This window comes from Ascaphus truei, chromosome 3, assembly GCF_040206685.1.
Source record: "Ascaphus truei isolate aAscTru1 chromosome 3, aAscTru1.hap1, whole genome shotgun sequence".
In the NCBI taxonomy this organism is placed as follows: domain Eukaryota; kingdom Metazoa; phylum Chordata; class Amphibia; order Anura; family Ascaphidae; genus Ascaphus; species Ascaphus truei.
Window position 1 is genome coordinate 83,042,145 of NC_134485.1, and position 20,549 is coordinate 83,062,693.

The 20,549-nt window shown below is 45.7% G+C and overlaps 1 protein-coding gene across 3 annotated transcripts in view; it reads right to left on the reverse strand.

The window, feature by feature from the left end:
- The window catches only part of PITPNM3 (PITPNM family member 3), a 462,376-nt gene that overhangs the window by 19,258 nt on the left and 422,569 nt on the right, over window positions 1-20,549 (reverse strand). For all 3 annotated transcript variants that reach the window (XM_075594415.1, XM_075594416.1, XM_075594417.1), the window contains 4 exons: window positions 8,935-9,123; window positions 3,802-3,950; window positions 2,396-2,512; window positions 1,996-2,112 (listed from right to left, as the gene is read on the reverse strand). In XM_075594415.1, coding sequence (XP_075450530.1) covers window positions 1,996-2,112; window positions 2,396-2,512; window positions 3,802-3,950; window positions 8,935-9,123 — 572 coding nt within the window. The remainder of the gene's footprint in view (window positions 1-1,995; window positions 2,113-2,395; window positions 2,513-3,801; window positions 3,951-8,934; window positions 9,124-20,549) is intronic.

Sequence of the window (20,549 nt, forward strand, 5' to 3'; positions counted from 1 at the left end):
GGGTCCTAGAGGAGGGAATCGACTGAACAAATTATTATGTAGAAGGGCTACTTTGTAGCTCAATAAGCTTCAAACATTAACCCCTATTGGGCTAAGCATAGATATTGATTACGCAGCCTTTCTGAAATTCTAATTGTATATACATTTTAATTTTCAATTTTGAACTTACTTTTTATCCCCATTTTTATAAGGACTTATACAATATTCGTAATATCTTAATTTTTGGCTTTTTTATTTAGATTGCCTATTAAGATTTAAAGTGTAATTCCTCAAGAATCCCTTTCATCTTTACTATTTGTGCATATATCCTCCTTTGTGGTTTTATGATATTATCCAAATTAGTAATACTGTATACAGTAATATAATATGTATGGTGTTTATATAATTATTAGATCATGAATCTAATTGTTTGTTATTAATTATTTATTTAATTGTGTATCTATAACCTTAATGTAGTACATATATCCATAGTAATTGACTAAATATTATGTCCATCATTATGATGTTGAACTACTTTATCAGAGTAGGCACACCAAGGGTTAAAATGATTTAGTGGGTCAGGGTATATAATAATAATAAGAAGAAGAACATGTTCTTGTATAGCGCTGCTAGTTTTACGTAGCGCTTTACAGAGACATTTTGCAGGCACAGGTCCCTGCCCCGTGGAGCTTACAATCTATGTTTTTGGTGCCTGAGGCACAGGGAGATCAAGTGACTTGCCCAAGGTCACAAGGAGCCAACACTGGGAATTGAACCAGGTTCCCCACTTCAAACTCAGTGTAACTCAGTGCATGTCAGTGTCTTTACTCACTGAGCCACTCCTTCTCCCTATACAGTATAACTCTGTACAAACCCTTGCGAGTACACACTCTTAGGCCGGTTCTATAGCGTGCGCGGAAGTTTTAGTTGGCTGAGGTTAGTCAGCCATTCTATAATGGTGCCGCACCGCACACGGTAGTGTGCGTGGAACCGGCCGACAGGGGGGGAAGATGAGAAAAAGAATTTGCGCCACTACTGCTGCTGAAAATGTATGTATATATGTGTGTGTGTGTGTGTGTGTACAATGTTATTTAAAAAATTATTAAAGGATTTATTTATTTATTAATTTATTTGAAACCGTATTTAAACACACACAGATACACACACACACACACACACACACACACACACACGCACACACACACACACACACACACACACACACACACATATATACATACACACACACAGTACCTCACTCGCGCACAGTACACACACAAAACGTGTGGGGCACATGCACGCGCCTTCGCACAGGCGCGCACAGTATATAACAGCCCTTATGCTCCTGATTAAGCAGACAGGGTGTCTGTGAAACGCGTAGGGCATGGCTAAAGGAGAAGGAAGGATTCAGCTGGGGATTCAGAGACTATGAGACATCTCCATGACGATGTGATATCATCACTAAGAACCCGGAAGTAATCGTGTGCGACAGAAAGCAGCAGCTCCAGCAGTATTTACACAGGGAAGAGGGGGTAAAGGATTTATGGAGACATTTGCCTATTGAAGAAACAACCATCCCACTCACTTGATTGCCAGATCTTTGTGCTTGAGTGCAAGCACCTTACTTGTGAGTGTGAATACTACATTGTTTTAAAATGTAAATAGTTTGAATAAATGTACCTGCACCATAGAGTGGTCTATTTGTGCTCTTCTATCCCACTGCCGTTCTTTTGTATCAAAGAGTTTTGGGAAACCTCTCGAAGAGGAAGCATCAACCACATATGGACTTTTTTTATGGACAAAATTGTGTTAATTCCGGACCCAGTCCTCTAATCCAGTGCACATAATAGGTTATGAAGTACATAAGAATATTTGAATTTCATCATGCCAAGCAACAAGGGGGAATACTCAAACAATAATAAATTCATCTGTGCAGACTAAAACTGGACTGAAAATTAGTTGTGGTCTTCAGCTGTGCTATACCACTACACCTCCATAAACAAACGTGACACATACCTTCTCTCCAGTAAGAGCTACCATGTCCAGTGGGCCATACATGAATCGACCAATCAAGACCTGAGGCCCACTTTCCACAGCAATGACATCATTGACTCTGTGATTGGCTGTTACATTCTGAAAATGACAACACACTTTACTTTAAATGTATTGCATCCGGATAAAGACCTCAGTAGCCTTTCTACTTTTTTCTTTCTATAGGTATTGGTATTATATACAGTAAGTAAAAATCCTTAACTCTACCACTTTAACTACAACCATTTAACACCCATGTGTAACTATGTAGAAACAAGGAAAAGCTTGTTAAAAGGCTTTATTAATATTTTAATGTTGACTTCTGGGATTAAAAAATTACGCTATTAAAATACTAGTCATTCTGATTGTGCAGTTGGTGACGTACACGCAGCTTGACATGGTTCCTCTTCCGAAGCCATTTCTCCTGTCGACTGGAGGGGCTCAAATTAATTGAGTCAATTCCTTCCTTCTGCTGGATCTGGACACTCTCATACCTCATAAGCTGAAAGACAGTGAAGAGTGATCAAGGAGGACATTGACATCTCAGTCTGCCCGAGTTGTTGCAAAATTAGCCATGTTTGAAAAGACCATCAATAATTCAAATCTATAGGCTGGCATCCAAGAAAAGTCCAAGGCCTGTGTACGTTATTGCAATGCATAATCATAACCCATAGGCATGCATAGCAATAACTAATCTTGCTTGATAAATAGTAAACAAGAATCACAAAGCATTTCCCCAATCACTAATAATTGCGACATAAGTAACCATAAATAATGCAAGTCTGCATTATAATACAGATAATATATCTGGACATCTGCAACATTCACAGATTGAGAAAACAATCTGAAATTAGGGTTTGAGCTGCAATTTCAATTATATTGGGGTGTATTTATCACTTAAAGCACAGTATTTATTGTTTATTTAGTTGCACTTAATTGGTATATTTTATACGTTAATATAGTATTTGTATTTTTAATGAAAAAATATCACTGATTATATTTAAGAGCCACAAGCTTGACAAACTGTTTATTTGCACTGCATTCTAATACATAATAATCATTACTAAGATACCAATAGTAACTATTAGGTGTATTAAACAGGCAGAGTCCCTGTCAGTCATTTCCGATTTATTTACTAGGTAACCAAATCCTCAGAAGAATCCTGCACTCTCGTTTTGAAACACATTTTCTGGAATATGACATAATTTGTCCTGAAATCTGGAGCTATCTTCAATAAGGCACTTTAGTAGTCTAAACATTTCTGATTGTTTCGCTTTCATTACAACAAAAATCAATGGTGTACATTTTCCAAAAGCAACAGCTGCAGCAGTATGCCACAAATACATTGGTTACAATATTCCACTTTTATTACAATCTACAAAAGGGAGAAAAATATTTGTTCCCCAAAAGGCTACCAAAGATCTACTTTTTTCAGCCTCCCAATAATTTATAATATCTCAATTTTATCATGCAGTTCATTCTTGGGGACATATCAAAGGATTATGTATCAGTCTCCTGCCTGCAAAAAGACCAGTTCCACCGAAGGAAAATAAACCATCTTTGATTAACCTGGTGCTATGTTGTGCTTCGAATTTCCCCCAGTTTTAGAGCTCCCACTTCAGCTAGTGCATAATTGCTTGAGGAAGAGTTTAAGAATTAGTGTAATAAAAAGAACAAAAAGCGAGTGCATATCTGAGTTTATGTTAGGGGAATCTTCTTTGCTTAATATTATTATGAAAGTGTTTGCCATATGGTTTACTGTGTGACGAGAGGACCTACAGTATTTATTACCTGTCTCAGAATGAAGGCCACCACATCAGTTGATTCCCAGTAGCTTGCATGAAAAAGATGGGGCAGAGCTACGGTTGGAAAAGCAGTGAGTACATCAGGGCAATATAATGCATAGTCAATGCGCTTTGTCCCCCACCAGTTAGCTGTAACTGGACAAAAAAAAAACACAGAAAGGAAATATCTTATTATCGCCCGGCAGAGGTTTCACTTGGTTTATTGTTTGTAGTGTAGAGCACCTAGCATTTTACATCCTTGTAAGAGTATATGTAAGTATATGTAAGTATATATCCTGAACCAAGGTTTGGGGCATAGTCATAAGACAAAGTAGTCACTTAATGTCCCATGGAATCCGTTTTGATGATCTATTGGGTAACAGGATACATACAGCAGGTAAAGCAGGACTAGGAACCCCACACAATATGAACTCAAATGTTATTTCAAAACGTAAGGAATAATTTACATGGTATGCTATTTTTAATGGACAAGCATGACAATTATTCATATTTATTGCTGTACATGTTATACACTAACTAGCTTCTCTTATCCGTACAGTATTTTCAGTTAACCAGTTGGGTCAGGATAAAGTTATTTCCCTGGTTTGGGTTCAGGGTTTACACTCCATTATTTGTTGATAGTTCATTGAGCCAGTAATACAGAGCCATTGTGTAAAGTAGCAGGAATAATCACTAAATACTACTCCTGTATCACTAGAATAAGAAATGGGATATGAACCAAGCTCTAAACTTGCTCTAGTTGATTTTTAAGATACAAAGAGTCTCTTAGAGACACAGAAGAGAGAAGAGGAAGAATAAAGCTGTGGATTCTGTGTAAATATCTACGGTCTTTTCCAAAAACCTGTATATCTCTCCCTAAATTCTGAGCTCTCTCCTACAGTGTGAGATGCTTATCAATGAACCATAGCCTGCTGCCAATTCTTCAACCATGGTCACTCCTATCCTATAAAATAACCTTTCTGCTAATATTACACAGGCTATGTCCCTTTTTTGTCAACTAAAGAATTTGAGATAGACAAAGGTACCTTAAATTAGGAAAATAAATGAGGTGTTAGGCCTAAGAGTAGGTACGGAAAATCGGCCAGCTAGGGGAAGAAAGTGGTACAGTCCATCTGTGAAACTTCTTTGTCTTCTGTTACTGTTTTGTCACAGAAATTGTATTTGAGATGGTGCTGTTTTTAATTACAAATCAAAACACAATTTCTGTGACAAAACGCAAAGAAGTTTGACTTTGAACGCGCGTGCTCTGCACACACCACCGTTTAAGCAATTTGCACTTCTATATTAATACTAACTGTGTATTTCGTGAGTGTGAGTGAGTGTGAGTGTCAGGACTCGGGGCACACGCCGCCTTCGGCGCTGCCCTTCCTTACCTGTACCGCTTGCTGCGGTCTCCTCCGTCCTTGCTTGGCGCCTCAGCCCGCTCCTCCGCCCCCCGCGGCTTGCACGCACACCACCGACGCAGGACTTATGGTTGCTCCACTTACAGGGCGCATGCCGCGCAACTTAATTTATGCACTGCACCGGCCAGGTAACTCCGCCCCCCGGCCAGCTCCGCTCTCAGGCTCAGCTCCTCCCATCACCTTCCCGCAACAAACCAGGCCATTAACCCCTGCCCTATCACAAAGGGCTCCTGGGCGCGCCTCTGCTCCGTCCCTTCCTCCCATTGGTCCTCCTCACTTTATAACCCCCGTGGTTCCTCTCCAACCTCGCTTTGCATAGTTCGTCTGCCTTGTGCTGTTATTCACTGTGCCTAGCCCTCTCTCAGTTTCAGCTTCATTACCGATTCGGCTTGTCTTCCGTCCCTCTCTGGCTCTACGACCCCGGTTTCCACTCGACCACGTTTATCTCTTGGATCCCTTGAACTCGGCACTTGGACCTTCACTTCCCGGAACTCTGTTATCCTCGACCTCTGGCTTCGGACCTTACTACGGCACCTTCTCTACGCCCGGATCTGGCAAGTACTTTACCTTCCCTGGTACCCCTGACCTTGTCCACACAACCAATCCACACTCCGGGCACGCTCTCACTTATGCGGGTGCGTGGTTACTCACTTTCCACCTCAGTATTGGGGGTTAGTCTGGTCTGCGGGCAGAACAGCGTGACATTATGCAGAGCCCAACCGACGCAGACCCCCCCCCTGGACATGAACCAAATACTGACGGCACTGGCACAACATTGTCAGACTCTTGGAGATCAAGTAGCCACACTCACGCAGCAACTCTCAAACCTTACACTTCAGGAGATACCCACCAGAGTACCACTCACTCCGCGCCTCACCCCGCCCATTCATGAAGGGGCTACCGCCTCGGAACCTAAAATTCCTGCACCCAAGTCATACTCCGTAGACCCCCAGGCTTGTCGTGGGTTCCTTACCCAGTGTGAGATCCAATTTGAACTGACCCCTAGTCACTTCACCTCTGATCGCTCCAAGGTGGGCTATATTTTTTTCGCTTTTGACAGGAAGTGCCCTGGCCTGGGCCTCTCCCATGTGGGATGTACAGCCTGAGCTTACCACGGATTACCCCCGCTTCAAGAGGGAGTTCCAACAGGTGTTCGACACTCCGTCTCGCTCGGATACTGCAGCTCCTGCTCGCATGTACCTGGCCCAGGGTCATAGTTCCGTAGCGAAATACGCTTTAGAATTTCGGACCATCGCGGTGGAGATCCCGTGGAATGAGGAGGCTTTGGTTGCTGTATAATGGCTGGGGTTGTCCGAACCTGTGAAGGACGAACTCGCAACTCAACCTCGACCAGAGTCCTTGGAGGAGTTGATTTCTCTTTGCATACGGGTTGACCAGCGCCTGCAACAGAGACGACATGTACGCCAGCGTCCCCGGTTAGTTACTCCTGTATCCTTCCCGGTTCCTCCCATGTCTTTCAGGAATCCTCCGGCTATCCTACCACCTCCAGACACTTCCGAACCAATGCAGATTGGCAGTCAGCAACTTCGGGGTGCAGAGAGGATTCGTCGTAGGAATGAGGGCCTCTGCTTTTACTGTGTATCCCCAGAGCATCAGGTACGCGCTTGTCCACTGAGGCTGGGAAACGAAGATACCAGTGAGTAATGTGGGGCTCTCCCTGGGTACGATCACTTCTTGCCCCCTTTCCAAGGAAGAATTCCCTAAAAGGATTATGTTACCGATTACCCTGGAGGGTACTGATTTCCTGGTCTCCACCTCGGCCTTCCTTGACTCGGGATCTGGAGGGAATTTCATTGACCAGAGGTTCGCCACCTTGAATAACATATCCCATGATCCAGAGGAAGTCACCCATAGGCTTGGAGGCCATCCATGGACGTCCTCTACAGCCGACCTTCATCTCGCTGGAGACCCCTCTACTTACCTTGTCCACGAAGGACGGCCATAGCAAACGCCTCTCGTTCAATGTTTTCCACTCCCCCATGGTCCAAGTGATCCTCGGCCTGCCCTGGCTCCAGAAGAATAACCCGTGCATCGATTGGACGGACCGGGTTCCTATCCAGTGGCAAGTCCCCCCGGAACAAGGCATTCCCGCTACCCTTCTTGCAGGCTTGGAAATACCTCCCCCTCTTCCCTCTACTCTTCCAGAGGCATACACGGATTTCCGGGATGTTTTCAGCAAGACCTACTCCGATCTCTTATCACTGCATCGCCCATACAACTGCCCAATCGAGCTGGTTCCTGGGGCGATCTTGCCCGGCACAGTTTACAACATCCTCTGCCCATGCGCTGCCTACAACGTACGTGTGTGTGTGTGTGCGTGTGTGTTTCCCCTCCCTCCCCCAACATCACTGATGGCCTCTTCTGCCAGCAGTGACGTCACTTCCGTCATGGAATTTTGTTACAACACAAGGGATTTTTTCTATCAAAACTCTAGCTGCCAGCAAAGAAGTTTCACTTCAAAAGTTTATTAAATTAATGATCAATTATCATAGCTGGCCATGAAGACAGCTACTCCACAGATAATAGACAGGTCCTCACGCATCCGCACCCGGTCCTGTGTCATGGTAGCAGACGGTGGTTAGGCTCAGATTTTTTTAAATGTTTATTAAATATGGTTTTCCAAATTTATACCGTATATGTTTATTTTAAAGTGTTTTATATCACTATATACTGTACTATGTAATATTTAAGTTTTAACTGTTTTTTAGTTTGTATCTAAACCATTAGTTCACTAGCGATGTTCTACTAATAATTAATTACACCTGTACTGTTGGCCAATCACAGACTGAGAATGTGTTGAAATAAATGGATTAATCACTGTTAAGGTATTCCCTGATGATGTAGCAACCAGCTACAAACACGTTGGATATACTTTGTGTTATACTTTGACAACCCTTTGATTGAGTGTTGCTACAGCCATTACTGATTGTAGCCCATTTGTCCTGAACTTAAAAGGATTGGCGTGTAGCCTAATACAGGACGCTCTCTGGACTTTCTTCTTGCACAGATAACGGTGAAGGCTTAATTAAGCGTCCCAGAACGGGTGGACGGAGACAGAGGGAGCGCAACCGATATCCCTGAGTGCACATGTGGTACATCATCACATCTGCCATGGAGCCATGAACTGTGGGACTACCCACCGGCTGTGACTACTACATCCAACCGGGTGCTGATATGCAAGGGCTTGTCTACTATCCTTGGTCTATCTATGATAAGCTTGATTTTATCTACTTTTCTGCTCGTGCAATACTTAACTTTTTTATGTTGGATATATTCCTAAATACTACACTGTATGCTTTTCTTTTATATATTTTGTTTAAGTATTTATGATATTCAACAAACAAATGAATTATTCACCACAACAAGAACAGCCAATGACCCTCTCTAAAAGCCTACAGTGCTGTTTCAAATCATAGAGCATTCTCTCTCACAGCCCAAGACTCTCTAGGGCTCTATCACATCCTATGGCCCTCTTTCAAAGTGTAAGGCTTTCTCTAAAGATCTAAGTGGATGTTTACTGATGCCGAGAAATGTACATATCTTAAGCCTGGAGATATTTCAGAAAGACTATCCGGTGGCCCAGCACAGATTCTCATGAACTGTTATATCCTCTAAAAGATATCTTCTTTCCTGCACGCAGGACACAAATAAAGAGGGCACTTTATAAATACACTATAGTACAATAAAGTCCTTACTGTTGGCGATCTTTGCCGAGGGCAGGCTTTCTGAAGACCCCGACATCTCACTGTTCATGCTCACCAGACTCGATCTTCTGGCCTTTCTCTGTGTTGGGGTTGGTAAGCTTGGTGGTGTATCCGCAGAAGTAGGGTTGTTGGACGTGAAATTTTCTACAAAGACTGAACTAGCGGCTTGAATGGCATCCACTGTGAGAAAGAGACATAGATATTGAAACACCACTTTACTTTTCAGGTTAACACAGCAGCAAAGGGCTAAAGTACAGTAATATTTTTGCTTCTTTGTATGAAACAGAAAAAGACATAAAAATTAAATTTACTTATGCGCATGATATCAAAGAATAAGTGAGGAATAAGTGAACTGTATTTTATTTTGGTTATTGATATATCAGTTATTCAGTGATCTGTAGATTCTTTGAAAGTTAAAAGCAGCAGTAGTTCTTTTCGCACCCACTTACTGTATACTCTCATTATAGCTGTCTTCCACGGTGTCGGTTCGGAGAATTAGTAGGAGCTCAACCCTCCTTCCCGTGGGGATACAATATATATAGAAAATGTCTTCGCCGCACAACAAATCAAGATTCACAGACCTTCAGTATCTGTGTTGGATTTTTAACACCTTCAGTATCTGTGTTGGATTTTTAACCCCTTCATAAGGTGAATAAAAAATAAATGGTATCCCTCTGTCAACACAGTGATACATCTTATACCCATGGTACACCACTTTGGATCAATCGCAATCCTTCTTTCGGTCGCCAAAATTATGTCACACTTGGCGTCACATAAATTCTACATAATTGAATCAAAAATGTGTTATACATCAATAATATACACAATATTATCCTAACAAACCTTCCAATGTGCATATAAACCTTAAAACATTTATAAAAGGCTAAAATAAATGCTCATTGTAACTGGATTTTACTGTATTCAAATTTCTCAAAGTAGTTACATAGTTACATAGTAGATGAGGTTGAAAAAAGACGTAGGTCCATCAAGTTCAACCTATGCTAAATTTAGACAACAAATACTTTATCCTATATCTATACTTACTTATTGATCCAGTAATATTTATATATATTCTGATTATTAATTATCTTACAGGAACAGTAATCAGCAGTGACTCTTCACGTATCTTAATATTGCTCTTATTCAATATCAATGCCATTAAAGGGCCATACTCTTATTCTTAGATCTTAAAGTAATAGCGATAATATTCTTTTTCTTATGATTGTATATTTTTACAAATCTTCAGTGGAATCTTCAGTTGCACCATGGCAATAATAGACATATGTGAACATAATGTGAACTAATGAATATTATCCCAAACATAGCCTATTAAAAAATAATATCAAAAAACATATCGTGGAGAAAACACAAATCCCACAATACAAAACAAAGGTAATCATAGTTACATAGTAGATGAGGGTCAAAAAAAGACTTCCGTCCATCAAGTTCAACCTATGCTAAATTTAGGCAACAGATACTTTATCCTATATATATACTTACTTATTGATCCAGAGGAAGGCAAACAAAAAAACCCATTAAGGGGAAAAAATAATTCCTTCCTTACTCCAAGAATTGGCAATCGGATTAATCCCTGGATCAACATCCTTCCCCTGTATACTTATTTGGTATATCCCTGTATACCTTTCCCATCTAAAAAGATGTCCAACCTTTTTTTTAACAAATCTATTGTATCTGCCATCACAGTCTCCATGGGTAATGAATTCCACATTTTAACTGCCCTTACTGTAAAGAACCCTTTCCTTTGTTGCTGGTATGATTTCCTTTCCTCCAACCTTAAGGGATGGCCCCCGAGTCCTTTGTACTGCCCGTGGGAGGAATAGTTCTTTTGAAAGCTCCTTGTATTGTCCCCAAATATATTTGTTTATAGTTATCATATCCCCTCTTAGACGCCTCTTTTCTAATGTAAATACAACTAATTTAGCTAGCCTCTCCTCATAAGTTAGATTGTCCATCAACTTTATTAATTTGGTGGCTCTTCTCTGCACTCTCTCTAGTTCCCATAATGTCTTTTCTTAGGATTCGTGCCCAAAATTGTACTCCATATTCAAGGTGTGGTCTTACTAGTGCTTTGTAAAGGGGCATAATTATGTTTACTTCCCTTCCATCCATTGCCCGTTGGATGCAAGATAAGATCTTATTTGCCTTTGCAGCTACTGCATGACATTGTACACTATTGCTAAGCTTGCAGTCATATATTTATAGCCAAGCTGTACTACCTCATATTATTTTAGGTTGAACATAATACCTTTTTATAATGCATAATTGTAATCAGTTACAATGGGCATTGATTTAAATGTTTATCTTTTTTTAGATATTTTTCATGGTTATGTACACATTTGAAGGTTTGTTATATAGATAGTATGATTGGTTGCAAGTGCTCAAAAATCCTATGTGTACTCTATCCAGATAGTGATATTAAATCCCAAAGTGTCCGGAGTGCTGTATAGATGTCCCAAGTAAGGCAGTCCATATAATATGTAATTCAGGAGAGATAAGGACCTAATTGTGTCCACTTGACAACCACAATAATTGGTCACAATACTTTCCTCCATAAGTGATGATACAGTGAATATTCAGCATAAGGTAATTTAATACAGGGCTATAGCCCCATTACCTGCCAACATCCTGCCAGGGTAATCCAGTCACTCTAGGGCGTGCAATCCGTTGATGAGTAGAAAGAAAAGTGTATAGTAGTACGGAGCACAGCCAAAGTCCAGGCATAAGACAATAAAAAATACCAAGGCAATTCCAAATAGAAATTAATTTATTGTGTTAGCTCACAATGGATAAGGGTGAAAAAAAACCACCAAGATACTACTACAGTATATACTTTCTTGTTATATAGATACTTTGCAAGTTGGGATACATTTAACATGGCCCAACAAGAGAGTTATTCATAGATTAAATTATAGTGTACAGAGCTTTGGGAACCCCATAGGTCTAGTGTTCAAGTATACTATGGCTCTATTACAGCTTAGTCACTAAAGATATTACCCCTTCACTGATGAGCCCTGCAAAGTCTAACGAATGCAAAGTAAATGAATGCATTGAATGCAACTTTAGCAGTTAAGGGGCAAAAGGTCTAATTAGCTTTAGACAGAATTGTCAGACATTTTTAAATATGTCAAAATTGACAAAAACAATCAGATGGTGAACAAATATTATACAAATATTCTTATTATCTCCTATACCATATTGGGAAGTGTTAACAACCACTTTTTAGTGGAGCTAACACAATCTTTGCATCACAAACCCTTTTTTCCTACATTTCTTTAGCTTCTGCACATTTTTATTGAACAAAAAGCAGCGCCTTGAATGTTTTTTTGTCATTTTTAAAAAACATAAATGACAATTTTATTAAAGGAACTGAACCACGACGGTCCTTCTGCATCTCTAATATTGCAAGAATCAAACCCTAACATTGTTTCACTTCTCTCGAATTAGGATGTGCTCCAGGGCCGTGTCACAAACTACAGAAATGACAGGAGTACTATTAGTCATTTGCACTTGACAAATGCAAGCAAAAGTTCACACTGGTAACGCAAGATTTATTTATAGAGCCCATTTATCTCACCTGATAAGCAGCCCCCAAATAGTCTAATTTTACCACCTATTGGTTTATAGTTCAGACCTGATTTGGTCACATTATTTGGAGAAGATGCCAGACAGCATAAATAATACATAGGGAAAAAAAAAAAAAAACAATTGAGGCGAAGGTGGAACTGTCCATGCCTGGAGAGCCCCAGCGATTTCTAGACTGATGAGTTAAACGGTGGTTGCATGGCTCAGATGCCTGTCACAGAGCATCATTTTCCCATCAGTCAAAGCTGGCTGGAGAGAAGCTGGGGACTCAACTGAATAACACAGCACCAAATGGACTGCCGCATATTTCTGGGATAATAGAGAATTGAGCTTCATTCAGTGCAGAATGTGTAGGCATTGTCACAGGCACGAATAACTTCATTATCCATTGGCAATGTCACCCCCTTAGGGAACGATAGGATATTTTATTTATATATATATATATATGTATATATATATATACACAGTGTTCGACAATGCTATACATTTACACGCCCGGGGCGTGTGGATTTAACCTCCGGGTGAGTAAATATTGACCCAAGCAGCACACGCGTTTTTTTTTTTTTTTAATTTCCCCCGTTCGCGCTGAAATTTTCCCTGCCTACCTGACAGCTGATTGGCGCGCCCCCAACGAGCGGCCATTCTTTCTGCCCGGACATCTGTTGGAGAGTAAGTACTCTCCAATCTCTGCATGCTGCGGCCCCTCTGCTCCTTCCCTGCGATCCCCCTGGTCCCCACATGGCTCCCTACTCCCCACCGCGGCCCTCTGCGCCTCCGCGTTAGCTCTCCTGTCCCCTTCCCCTGCTCCCTTTCCCCCGATCCACCGATCACTGCCCGGGGCGGGAGGTCCCCACTGTTGCAGCCCGGTTGGCGTGCGGGGGGGCCTCGGCCCTCACCACGTGACTCCCACCTAACCTGCCGCCTCCCCGCCAGCTAGCTTCATGACGCCGCGGGCTGGGGGGAAGAAGCAGTCTGCAAAGCTGCTTGGCCGCGCACTGTGACGACAAGCCGGCAAGGGGAGCAGGGTAGTGGCGGACACGGCAGGGCTGACTGTCCCCTGGGGCGCCCACTGGGGGATACCTCGCCACGTTCCTCCCACCCACCCTGCCTCCCCAAAGCTTCCATTACGCCCGCATGAGGTATGGGGGGATGTCGGCCTGCCCCCCCCCCCACACAAGTGGGAGATGGGCGCGGGTGGGTGGGGGAGGAGCGTGGTGGTGGTGCTGGTCGCGGCCTTGCCTCCCCCGTGTGTGTGTGTGTGAATGGGTGTGTGTGTGTGTGCGAGAATGTGTATGTGCGTATGGGAGTATGTGTGTGTGACACCAGAGGTACCCCCCCAATCAGTAACCTCCCCCCCAATCATTCACCCCCCCCCCAATCAGTCACCTCCCCCCCAATCAGTCACCTCCCCCTCAATCAGTCACCTCCCCCCAATGAGTCACTTCCCCCCAATGAGTCACTTCCCCCCCAATCAGTCACCTCCCCCCCAATGAGTCACCTCCCCCCCAGTCAGTCACCCCCCCCGTCACCCCTCCCCAGTCAGTCAACCCCCCGTCAGTCACCCCCCCCAGTCAGTCACCCCCCCCCCCAGTCAGTCACCTCCCCCCCAATTAGTCACTTCCCCCCCAATGAGTCACTTCCCCCCCAATCAGTTACCTCCCCCCCAATCAGTCACCTCCCCCCCCAATCAGTCACCTCCCCCCCAGTCAGTCACCCCCCCCGTCAGTCACCCCCCCTGTCAGTCACCCCCCCCAGTCAGTCACCCCCCCCATCAGTCACCCCCCCAGTCAGTCACCCCCCCCAGTCAATCACCCCCCCGTCAGTCACCCCCCCCAGTCAGTCACCCTCCCCACCAGTCAGTCACCCCCCCCGCCCCATCAGTCACCCCCCCCGCCCCATCAGTCACCCCCCCCAGTCATCCCCCCGCCCCAGTCAGTCAGTCACCCTCTCTCTCTCTCTCTGTGTATCACCCACCCTCTGTGTGTGTCACCCACCGTTTCTATATATATATATATAGGCAATAAGATACCGCATCAAGATGAAATATCAGAGGCAGCACTCCAAATGGTAATCAAATATTGTATTGAATCAACAAGACATCATTCCAACGTTTCGGTCCACAAACGGGACCTTTATCAAGGAATTTATTACATGTATTTTATTTATATATTTTATTTTAAAGCGGTGTTGGGGGCGGGACTAGGTGGCGAGTAGATTTTTTGGTTGGGCGAGTAGATTTTTGGGTGATTTGTCGAACACTATATATATATATATATATACAGTGCTCGACAAATAATGATAACCACTCGCCCGTTGCGAGTGGATTTAGGCCGCTGGCGATCCGTGCTGCAGCTCTATGAATTCCCCTGCTCCTGCCAAATTTTTTTTTTTTTTTTTTTAATAAATAAATAATCTCCCTCCCTGATTGGGTTAACGCGGGGAAGAGCTCCTTCCCCTGATCTCCTCCCCCTCCTGATCTCCTCCCGTGAGTCAGGGGGAGCCCGGCCGGGTGCCTGTTCATTACATTTTTAAAAAAAGTAAAAAAAAAAAATGGCGGCAATTTCCTTGGTACCGGCGCGCATGCACAGGGCAAGCAGGGTGTCCTGCCCTCTGTGCTGCCTGTGGGCCCGCTGCCTGCCCCCCCCAGCAACCCAGAATCCCCCGCACCCTCACCCCCCCCCCCCGCTCCCCATGTGGGACGGAGGGGGAAGCCCAAAACAAGCGCCGCGCACAATCTAGCCCCCTCCGCTCCCTCCCCCCTCCGCTCCCTACGTGGGACGGAGGGGGAAGCCCAAAGCAAGCCCCGCGCGCAACCCACGTGGGACGGAGGGGGAAGCGCCAACCCAGCTTCCCCCGTGCGCGCCTCCTGCGCATGATCTCCCCCTAATCACCTGCCCCCGATCCCCGCTTGGTGTTCGGGGAGCGTGCTTCGGGGGGGGAGGGGCCTGCTGCCGCCGTGCGGAGGGGCCTGCTGCCGCCGTGCGGAGGGGCCTGCTGCCGTGCGGAGGGGCCTGCTGCCTTAAGGAGGGGCCTGCTGCCGTGCGGAGGGGCCTGCTGCCGCGTGCGACCCGGTGAGTGTGTGTGTGAGTGACAGAGTGAGTGTCTGTGTCTGTCTGTGAGTGAGTGAGTGTCTGTGAGTGAGTGAGTGTCTGTGAGTGAGTGTGTCTGTGTGTGTGTGCCTGTGTGTCTGTGTGTGTGTGTGTGTGTGTGTGTCAGAGCGAGTGTGTGTCTCTGAGTGTTCTGAGTGAGTGTGTCTCTGAGTGAGTGTGTCTCTGAGTGTGTCTCTGCATGAGTGTCTCTGCGTGTGTGTCTCTGCGTGTGTGTCTGAGTGAGTGTGCCTGTGTGTGTGTGTCTGTGTGTGTGTGTCTGTGTGTGTGTGTCTGTGTGTGTGTGTCTCTGAGTGTCTCTGAGTGAGTGTGTCTCTGAGTGAGTGTGTCTCTGCGTGTGTGTCTCTGCGTGTCTGAGTGAGTGTGTCTGAGTGTGCCTGAGTGAGTGTGTGTCTCTGAGTGTCTCTGCGTGAGTGTGTCTCTGCGTGTCTGTGTGTCTGTGAGTGTCACCCTCTCCCTGTGTCGCCCTCGCCTTCTCCCTGTGTCGCCCTCGCCCTCGCATTCTCGCCCTCGCACTCTCTCTGTCTTTGTCTCACATTCTCTCTCTCTGTCTCTCTTTTTCTGTGTGTCTCTCTTTTTCTGTGTGTCTCTCTTTTTCTGTGTGTCTCTCTTTTTCTGTGTGTCTCTCTTTTTCTGTGTCTCTCTCTCTCTGGCTCTCTGGCCGAGTCCATAGAAGGACAGGCCGCGCTGAGCCGTGCGGACGCTCCGTGCTGAGCCCCTGCATCCTCAATGAGGATGCCTTGAGAGGGGGCTCACGCGAGCGTCCGCAGGCGTGCTGAGGCGCTGGATTTTTCAGCCGACAGCAAAACTGTTTTTCAGAGCACTGTCGGCTGAAAACATCCAATCAGCGCGGAGCAGCGTCAACGTCACGGCGCCATGACGTTGACGTCGGTGCGTCGCGGGGGATTGGCCCAGCGACGTCACTGCCCAGCCTCCGTCAGTCTCCCCCCGTCTCCCGATCGCGCCCGCTGGCTCGCCTGCATGGGCATGAAATCGCGCAGATTTCAGCAGGCGAGCCTCAGCGTCAGCGCGGTTCCAAACTGCTCACCCCTCTATGGCCCCAGCCTTAGTCTCTCTCTCTCCGTCTCTCTCTCTCCGTCTCTCTGTCTCTCTTTATCCGTCTCTCTGTCTCTCTCTATCCGTCTCTCTGACTCTCTATCTGTCTCTCTCTCCCACCCTCTCTTTCTCTCTCCCACCCTCTCTTTCTCTCTCCCACCCTCTCTTTCTCTCTCTCCCACCCTCTCTCTCTCTCTCTCTCTCCCACCCTCTCTCTCTCTCTCTCTCCCACCCTCTCTCTCTCTCTCTCTCCCACCCTCTCTCTCTCTCTCTCCCCCACCCTCTCTCTCTCTCTCCCACCCTCTCTCTCCCACCCTCTCTCTCTCTCCCACCCTCTCTCTCCCCAACCCTCTCTCTCCCCCACCCTCTCTCTCCCCCACCCTCTCTCTCTCTCCCACCCTCTCTCTCTCTCTCCCACCCTCTCTCTCTCTCTCTCTCTCCCACCCTCTCTCTCACTCTCTCTCTCCACTCTCTCTCTCTCTCTCTCTCTCTCTCTCTCCCACTTTCTCTCCCACTCTCTCTCACTCTCTCTCTCTCCCACTCTCTCTCCCACTCCCACTCTCTCTCTCCCACTCTCTCCCTCTCCCACTCTCGCTCTCCCACTCCCTCGCTCTCCCACTCTCTCTCTCTCCCTCTCTCTCTCTCCCACTCTCTCTCTCTCTCTCCCACTCTCTCTCACTCTCTCTCTCCCACTCTCTCTCTCTCACTCTCTCTCTCCCACTCCCACTCTCTCTCTCCCACTCTCTCTCCCCCACTCTCTCTCTCTCTCTCCCCCCCACACTCTCTCTCTCTCCCCCACTCTCTCTCTCTCTCCCCCCCACTCTCTCTCTCTCTCCCTGACTCTCTCTCTCTCTCCCCCACTCTCTCTCTCTCTCTGTCCCCACTCTCTCTCTCTCTCTCTCTCTCTCTCTCTCCCCCACTCTCTCTCTCTCTCCCCCACTCTCTCTCTCTCTCTCCCCCACTCTCTCTCTCCCCCACTCTCTCTCTCTCTCTCTCCCTCTCTCTCTCTCCCCCACTCTCTCTCTCTCTCTCTCTCCCACTCTCTCTCTCTCTCTCCCCACACTCTCTCTCTCTCTCTCCCCACACTCTCTCTCTCTCTCCCCCACACTCTCTCTCTCTCCCCCACACTCTCTCTCTCTCCCCCACACTCTCTCTCTCTCTCTCTCTCCCCCACACTCTCTCTCTCTCCCCCCCCACACTCTCTCTCTCTCCCCCACACTCTCTCTCTCCCCCACACTCTCTCTCTCCCCCACACTCGGGATCTGGATATCTTATTTACCCCTATATATCTTAACTGCTCTATACTACACTGAAATAACCTATACTGCTTACTTCCAGATCTGACTCAAGCTTCACACTGAAGACATCGGAAATCCCCCCCCCCCCCTAACCAGAAGACAGGTAGGGAACACATCCCCTCCAATGTATAACATTGCCGGAATGAGGGTACCTGGACATTGAGGGACTGCGGATCAGCTGCTTTAAATATTCTGGCTTTTTTTTTTCTAGATTCGACATTTATACACACACACACACACACACACACACACACACACACACACACACACGACTAATTGTAGTATAATGTAATACAATAAATAAACTAATGTCAAAAACGAATGTTCTTACTAGGAATTTGTTTTTTTTTAAATGAGGGACTGGGGGCGGGATTAGAGGCGGGTTGGGGGCAGGGGCGGGATTAGAGGCGGGACTAGGTGGCGAGTAGATTTTTTGGTTCGGCGAGTAGATTTTTGGGTGATTTGTCAAGCACTGTATATATATATATATATATATAGACCAAAAGAAAAAAGAAGAAAGTGCCCCACTTAAAGTACTCAAGCAAAATAGAATAATAAATTGAATTTATTCATAGAAAAACATGGATCACACAAAAAATAAAACAGTCCCTAAAGAACCCCTCAGGCATATATTCTAACCAAACATGAGAAAGAATGTGTGTTTGCCCTCACCAGGGATCCCCCCCCTCTGCTGTGGACCTCAGCTGGACACTTCACTTTGTGAATTTTGCATTGTACCATCTCTGGACCATTGTACCATCTCTGGACCTTTTAGAGCTTACTGGTTTTTGTATTACAGTTTATATTACTGCTCTAGGGATTATACATATACATTATATGCCTCATTTGTGTGATCATAGTGGTACTGCATTAGCACTGATCTATTGTAGTAGTGTTTAGCTGTATTTAGGTTCAGGATTCAGCAGTCTCTTTTTAGATTAATTTTCTTGACCGGCCGGTCTTTAAACCATAGGAGCAGATTTATCTTTTTTCTGCCCTGTGTTCTTTAATATATATATATATTGGGTCGTTTGACTGCTTATAATATATTTTGGTACATTCTTTCTCATGTTTGGGTTAGAATATATGCCTGGGGGGTTCTTTAGGGACTGTTTTATTTTTTGTGTGATCCATGTTTTTCTATGAATAAATTCAATTTATTATTCTATTTTGCTTGAGTGCTTTTAGTGGGACACTTTCTTCTTTTTTGTTTTGGTTTCTATATATACCTGTCCTCAGCACCGTGATTAGGCTGTTATTGATTTATTTAATTATCAGTGTCACTTTATCTTTTGATTTAAGCAATTTTTGTTACTTTTTCTCGTTAGTTGCAGGCTTATCTTTGTTTTTTTATATATATAAAAATAAAAAATGAAATAGCCGTGTTAGTCCAGTTGCGATAGTGCAGAATAGATGAGTTTTTCAGTATTAGGCAATACCTTTTTTATTTGGACTAACAATTTAGGTCCATAGGACAAGCTTTCGAGAGTTTTCTCTGACCTGCGAAAGAGAGGAAAACTCTTGAAAGCTTGCTCTATGACATAAATTGTTAGTCCAAATGGAAAAGGTATCACCTAATACGGAAGAACATACACATATATATATACATATATATATATATATATATATATATATATATACTAGCTGATATACCCGGCGTTGCCCCGGACGTGGAAGGGCAGGGGGCATGGAGTGGAAGGGGGGGGCAAAGGGCAGGGAGGGGGGGGCAAAGGGCAGGGAGGGGGGGGGCAAAGGGCAGGGGGGGGGGGCAAAGGGCAGGGAGGGGGGGCAAAGGGCAGGGAGGGGGGGGCAAAAAGCAGGGAGGGGGGGGCAAAGGGCAGGGAGGGGGGGGGGCAAGGCAAGGGCAGGAGGGGGGGCAAAGAGCAGGGAGGGGGGGCAAACTCAATCCCCCCCACACACACACACAATCCCCCCCCCACACACACACACAATCCCCCCCCCCACACACACACACACAATCCCCCCCCCCACACACACACAATCCCCCCCACACACACACACACACAATCCCCCCCCCCACACACACACACACAATCCCCCCCCACACACACAACCCCCCCCCACACACACACACAATCCCCCCCCACACACACACACACACAATCCCCCCCCCACCACACACACACACACAATCCCCCCCCCCCCACACACACACACACACACACAATCCCCCCCACACACACAATCACACAATCCCCACACTCAATCTCCCCCCACACACACACTCAATCACTCCCCCCCCCCCACCACCACCAACAACACACACACAATCACTCCCCCCCCCCCCCCCCCCCCCCACCACCACAACACACACACACATACTTAATCAGTCCACAATTTCACCTGGGGGGGGCGACATGCTCCGATCCCCCAAACCCCCATGCTGCTGAAAACGGGAAGCAGACAGGAAGAGAAGGAGGGGCTGTCTGTGTGCAGAGAGAAGCCCCGCCCCCTCTACAAGACACAGACACATAGAAGCAGCAGCACGGATCTTCTGGCCCCGCCCCCTCTGCAAGACACA